Raw genomic sequence first — 6671 nt, 5'->3', positions numbered from 1 at the left:
AAGGAAGTGTTTTGTTTGTCTTCGTGCAAGTTTTCAGCGCAATATTTGCGCATACAGGAAACAGCCACTCTTAAGATGTTTGCTAGGATTTATTTACAGTTCACTGAAATCGCTTCATCTTTTTCTAGTTTAATTTCTCTTATATATGACTACGGTAGCTTTATATTGTGTTATTAAATAAACAAAAAAATTGCTTTTTGGAGTATGCTGCATTCAATGACTGCTGATAAATCTGACTGTCACGAAATTAAATTTCAAAATATTCGGATAAATAACAAAAAACTAATCTCATAAAATATAATTTAGCTTACAAATGGAAATATTACTATATAAAGATTATAAGTCAACTATTTAAGCACACGGTATATACATCATACAGGAAAAACTGGCATTCAATGGGGGGCTGCTTTCTACTCCTGCTTTACGGGTTATAACTGAATGCAACGTATCACGTGACCGCATCAGACAGCTCACAAGATGAACACTAACATGGCGGTGTGCATAGCTGTGATCGCAAAAGAGGTAATGATTGTTGTTATATATCACAGGTTTTATTTCCGTGTTTTGGCCATAGGTTAACCTTATATTGATAGACGTATCTAAGCACATGTTAGCTTTGTCTGAACGCAAGTTTAAATGCACCAACATGGCTATCGCCTAGCATTAGCTAGATTACCTGCTGTTACAGTTTTCTGAATCTTTCCCGAGCAAGTGCTACAAAGACGATGCCTTTAATGTTTTTTTTTTCTTGTTCTTCTCTACATTTGTATGTGTTTTTGGCAGAATTACCCGCTATATATCCGCAGTGTTCCCACTCAAAATGAGCTGAAGTTTCACTACACAGTACACACCTCTCTGGATGTGGTGGAGGAAAAGATCTCAGCTGTGGGCAAAGCCTTGGGAGACCAGAGAGAGCTGTACCTGGGTCTGCTTTACCCAACAGAAGACTATAAAGTGTATCCTTTACTTTTAAGTAATTTTACTGTTTGTTTTGGTGGGAGCTATCCGTGTACTTACATCACGTTTCTTTCACTAAGGATAGAAACGTGAAAGATGTGAAATGACACATAAGGTGAGAGTATGATCTCACCTTAGACTAATTATCTTATTACATAAAATATAAATAAACCATTACTCTTCAAAATAGTGTACAGAAGTATTTGGCCACGCCCATTTCTTTATATTTTGCTGGGAAAATCCTAACAAGCTATTAATAAGTCAGTATTTTGTATGACCACGTTTATTCTTCATCAGAGCCTGAACCCTTAGACAACCTTTCTTGTAATCATCTTTAAACACTTTTCCACCAAAACCATTTCAGATGACTGTGTGGCAAATAATGGGTGGATCCATGCTGAAATCCTTATAAACCAGACTTTCAGATTCTTCTCTTATCATTCTACAAAAGCAGAAGTTGTCTTAGCTGGAATGTTTGGTCTCAATGTTTCCTGAAGAAAACAGTATCCTTGACTTGTAAAATAGATATGGGTATGTGACCAACTCCAAGGTGAAATTTGTAATTGTTGTTGACTCATCAAATACATCTTTGCGGGATAATGAAATAAGAAGTGTAAGTTGAGTTTGCTAAGCATCTACACATTTTCAAACAGAGCTGGATTAAATAGAATCCTGATGACAATTAACCTTACATTTCAAAGTTTAGGATGCACTGTACACAACTAGAACACAATACTTGATTACGTCTTGTCGAGATGAACATAATCAACTTTTTGGGACTTAATTGGAACATTTCTGTACAACGGACGCTGGTTTCATTTTCAGATGTTCAGGAAGTTGCACAACTCGTTTACTGACGTTATGTGTAACCCGTTCCACAATCCTGGAGACACCATTCAATCCAAGTGAGTATACGCTGATGTTGCATTTGATGTCCCCCATTTTATACAGTGATGTTTAACCAATAATCGATCATCCTCCAGGGCCTTCGATGGGATTGTTTCTGGAATGATGGTACAAACTGCCTGATGAATCTTTTACCCAGTCTGCTGATCCTCCACTGTACATACACACCCTTTATTTTATTTACTTGTTTCTTTAATTATGAAATACAACTGTAATAAAACTGAACTGTTAGACATCACTGTGTGTTATTTTACTACAAGTGGAACACCAGATCATTTTTATTTATTCACATACATAGCAAAGAACTTAAGTTATACATAAGGGGAAAATTTGTAGATTACATTGCAGGCAGCAACACAAAACATTCGTCAATTTGTAAAAACAGATGCAACTGCATAACATTTCGAGGATTGTCCCATGCATTCACAGCAACATAAGCTAATAAAGCGACATCTCTGAATTATGCACATCTCACCTTCATCACTGTGGTCATTTATGCACCTCTCATAATTACCAACTTGATAATGGATGGAAGAATGTTTAAAATGACTTGTGTCACTTCTATCCTCCAACTTTATGCTGCGGGTAGACCTAGCGCTGCTGGGGGTAGTGCTGTCCACTCGACCCTGCCCCTAACTCCTCTGATGGTGGCGTGATAAGCAGCAGACATGGGTAACGTTTAGATGTCTGCTCATGGTAGTCCATGTGTCCCCACTGTCTTTTCCCCACTGGGGCTCCTCCGTAGTAAGGGTGGGGTGTTTGATGTTGTGGCCTGTTCGACTGGTAACGGAACCTGCCTCGAGAGCTGTTATGGTATCGGGGTGGACGGTAGCCACGACCTCTGCCTCTGGAGTGGGCGCCTCTGTGCCCTCCTCTATCAGTGGTGCTGATGCCTGGCATGTTAGTCCTCTTGGGCATTACCTGCAAGACAAAGGAGGCTCTTTACTGGTTAGGACTAATTTGGTTAAAAAGACAAACACTGAACACACACAGGACCCTTTGGTGTTCTATTTTCACTTCCAAACAGGAAGTGGGGTTATGTCCAGTACACACGGCAAAATATAATTTTCCCAGTCTATTCCTTTGTGCTAAGCAAAACAACTGTAACTTTGTTCCAACCAAGAACAGTACAAATTTGTTTCTTCCCAAGCAAGAAGGTTATTTTGGTAGAATCTGATGCCACCTGAGATCTTCTCCCTCTTATGGTGCTGCAAGCTGTGCATGTACAACAAATGTACTGAGATTTGACTGGCATTATTGTGCACCTGAAATCTGCAAGTATTCCGGGGGGGGGGGACAAAAAAAAAAAAAAAAAAAAAAAAAAAAAAAAAAGCATAGTACTCCCTCACCTTTAAGACTCTTCCTCTGAACAGAGTCTCATGCAGTCCAATGGCACTCTGTACAGAATCTCGATCGGAGAACTCAATGTAAGCAAAGCTGTGAAGATCAGAAAAGATAAAAAGCACCAATTAGATATGGAGCCAACCTTCATGTAGGTGTATGCTATGATCAAACAATGTTAGGCTGCAAAAAATAAAAAAAATATAGATATATAAATACAGACTGAACCCACCCCTTAGGATGGCCGGAGAACCTGTCACACAGAATGGTTACTCTGTTGACAGGACCACAGCCATTGAAGTGGATCTCCAACTCATCTGCAGTGGCTCCATAGTCTACCTGAGATTTATTCAGTGTATTAGACCAAAACTGTGACACCCCCCCAAAAATATCCAAGTGTAGAAATAAATGTTCCTTACATTTCCAACATAGATAGACCTGTTGTCTGCGTCTATCCTCTCCTCGGGAGTCATGTTGTAGAAAGGTCCTGTGGAGGAAACAGACTTTGTCCACTGCTTTTGCACATGCAACACAGGGAACGTGCAGTCTACATGAGTCATGCTAGGTGAAACTAACAATGATTACATTCACCAATATTATCTCTTTGACAATACACATCTCAGTCTGGCTCTTCTCTGACTGCATCTCTGCTCAGAGCAGGAACCAAAGAGGAGGATGGGGGGGAGGGAGACGCACAGAGGCAGAAAATAGCCACAGGCAGCGAGGAGGACACTTCTGGTTCTCTGGGGCTCACTGCTTCGTCTCATTGGGCAGTGATGAGGCACAACACTCGCAACCACTGTGAAGCATCCCAGGTGTTGGCCAGATGGAGAAGAATGTGGTTATCTCACCTGCCTGGAGGCTGTAATGCTACACACACCTGGCTAAAAATACACTGTTGAGGCTTCTTGCATGCATTTAGCTATGCAGCTATACAATGTGGTACAATAAAGCACCGCTCCACAGATGAGATGCAAGCTGTCTCACCAGACTGAGGGCTGCTGGTCAGGAGCTGCATGTCCACTGCATCACACCTCTCCTCCTTCAGTCTTTCCGATTCTTCTTCCATCTCCAGCTCCTGCACCCTGGCCTTGATGGCCAGCAGCTCCTGTGACACAACCAAAAAAGTAAACTTGAAGAAACTTTGGACTAAAGTAAGACGCTCAGCAATGATAGCAAATTAAACAAAAAACTTTTAAACAGATGCAGAAACATTTGAATCTTATGGGTAGTAGTACAATTAGTGCTCGCCAACAGCGACATTAAAACAAAATTAGACATTTTTTTTTTATGTTCATTTGCAGTTTGAGGTTAGAGGCCGGACAGATTTTGTCAAAAGGTACATTGGCATCTTCTGGAGGCTAGAGGGCATTGCTTATTCCTACTGGGTTAACTTTAGTTGGGAACCTTCCCAGATTCACTGATCTGAAAGTAGGCTTGTTGTCTGACTTGTGATACAAAGATACTGATTTTTTTTTGTCCCTCCTATGTTCCCAATATCTATGGCATATTTACATATGAACTAATCTCCCTGAAAAAAACAAACATGTTCAAATTGAGCTGTCCTGATATTTCTGGGCAGCAACGTAATCTAATCACGCCTGAAGTGCAGCACAAAACGTAGCTATAACCGCACTTAACCCGGACCTACAATGCGCCGAGTGGCCCAGCTTTTCACTCTGCATCTTAGATGTGGCTCAGTGGTGCTCTTATCACACAACGTTTGTCGGGGATATACAATACGACACTGCGTTTGCGCTCGTTTGCCTAGCGTGACGAGCTTGGTTTATTGCACCGCGTCGACATATAGCACACAAGCAAACAAATAAGCCGTGTCAAACCTGCTTTTTGCCCACCGCCAGCACAATAATAGCCCATGCTCACCGGGTCCTCTGTGAATAGCTCTCCGATGGACTCGCCCTCGAGGTAGCCGTACTCCAGATGATTTTCCGCCATGCTTACTGCTCACACATAGCATCTGCAAAGCTGACTGCAGCTTGCCAAAACCGCCACAGAAAAATATCCCTGACAGGGAGGAACCCGGTGGACGGTCCGCAAACAAACGCGACTGCACAATTTGAGGTAACCTAATAGATATCACCTGTGAGTGAGGCGCATGGCGCGCGGGACTGATTGACAGACGAGCGCACGTGAGCGCGGTTTTTCTTTTGTGTGGAGGCTCTTCCTCTCAGTGGCGTACCTACTGTACGTGGGGGCCATGGCTGCCCCCTACACTACACACACACGCATACCTCACCACAGTTTACCCACACGAGTGAACTAGTAAAACTATAACTACAAAAAGCCTGTAAAATGATATTTGCGCATCCCATTCTTCATTGTAAAATTAGATTTATTTTATACATTTGAAATCACTAGAAGTTTCTAATAATGAGCTACACAGGCCGCTAGACTCCCATTTTACATTTGTTTTAGCAGAAATGGGCATGTTTATTGCTTGGTTTTAAAAAATAAAGCTCTCTGTAGTTTATTTTTCCCTGATAATAACTGTATATATAAACCACCCAATTCAACTTTATGTACGGGGGGCCCTTTGAGCAACACTTGGGTGTCTCTATATCTGTCTTATAACTATAATTTTAGTTCATTTTAGTTACTGATCTGAAGTGAACCTCCTGACCTCTCTCTGTTGTTGGTGGCTTTTGGATTATTATAACTGTGATTATCTGTCGAAGCTTTCCATCCATCCTCTTAAGCTTATCCAATTCAGGGTCACAGGGGGGCTGGAGCCTATCCCAGCTGCCATAGTTTGAGAGGCGGGGTGCACCCTGGACAGGTCCGACAGACAGACAGACAGACAACAACTCAGACTCAGATTCACACCAGGGAAAAACCAGTTAACTAAGCCTGAAGAACTGCATGTCTTTGGACTGTGAGAGTACCCAGAGAGAATCGGGGAGCTCATGTAAACGCCACACAGAAAGCACCCATCCACATAGTGGATTCAAACCTGGGACCTTTTTGCTGTGAGGCAAGAGTGCTAACCGACAAAGCTTTCCTCTTTTAAATGTTATTTATAACCTATCTGTTTCAGAAGTCTGAAATCTGTCCTCAGGGTTTGTTTTTTTTCAGTGAGTGAAGGTCTAACAATCTTTTATTCATAAGTTTTCACTGATTAGCAGGTATGCCTACGTGATAATATAAAGTCCAACCCCAGGAACACTCCAGGTTTGTGTCTGTGAATCACATCTCCAATCCAGTTTTGTTCCATACTTCGCATTGCTTCAAATCACACCCTCACTCCCTATCTGCTCCACCACTGTATAACTATACAAATAACGCGAATAAGAAAACAAAGAATGAAAAGAAAAAGACTTTAAAGATGAGCCTTTAGAGACTCTATAGTGCCTCTCTTGGCAAAGCAAATGTATTTGGCATAACAATGCATTTATGTCTGCTTGCTAAAACTGCAGGACAGGACAGATTAAAAAATAATAAAAATAATA

The 6671-nt window shown here is 41.4% G+C and overlaps 2 protein-coding genes across 2 annotated transcripts; one reads left to right on the top strand and one right to left on the bottom strand.

Annotated features, from left to right (window-relative positions):
* Window positions 1-451: 451 nt before the first annotated feature.
* trappc2l (trafficking protein particle complex subunit 2L) lies at window positions 452-2101 on the top strand. Its single transcript, XM_085455708.1, has 5 exons — window positions 452-522; window positions 784-956; window positions 1483-1570; window positions 1783-1862; window positions 1941-2101. Exons 1-5 carry the CDS (start codon window positions 478-480, stop codon window positions 1984-1986), a joined length of 432 nt encoding a protein of 143 aa, XP_085311834.1. The 5' UTR covers window positions 452-477; the 3' UTR covers window positions 1987-2101.
* A 22-nt stretch (window positions 2102-2123) lies between these two features.
* pabpn1l (PABPN1 like, cytoplasmic) lies at window positions 2124-5412 on the bottom strand. The gene is made up of 6 exons (XM_085455697.1): window positions 5089-5412; window positions 4192-4312; window positions 3624-3691; window positions 3437-3543; window positions 3213-3300; window positions 2124-2784 (listed from the first exon to the last, which is right to left on the bottom strand). The coding sequence occupies exons 1-6, from the start codon at window positions 5158-5160 to the stop codon at window positions 2455-2457; spliced, it is 786 nt and encodes a 261-aa protein (XP_085311823.1). The 5' UTR covers window positions 5161-5412; the 3' UTR covers window positions 2124-2454.
* Window positions 5413-6671: the final 1259 nt, after the last annotated feature.

The sequence above is a fragment of the Copadichromis virginalis genome, linkage group LG1 (assembly GCF_057382275.1).
Source record: "Copadichromis virginalis isolate Kocher_CV1m ecotype Utaka linkage group LG1, C_Virginalis_male_GT1.1, whole genome shotgun sequence".
NCBI lineage: Eukaryota > Metazoa > Chordata > Actinopteri > Cichliformes > Cichlidae > Copadichromis > Copadichromis virginalis.
Note: the sequence above shows the minus strand (reverse complement) of the source record. Positions and strands in the feature narration are given on the sequence as shown.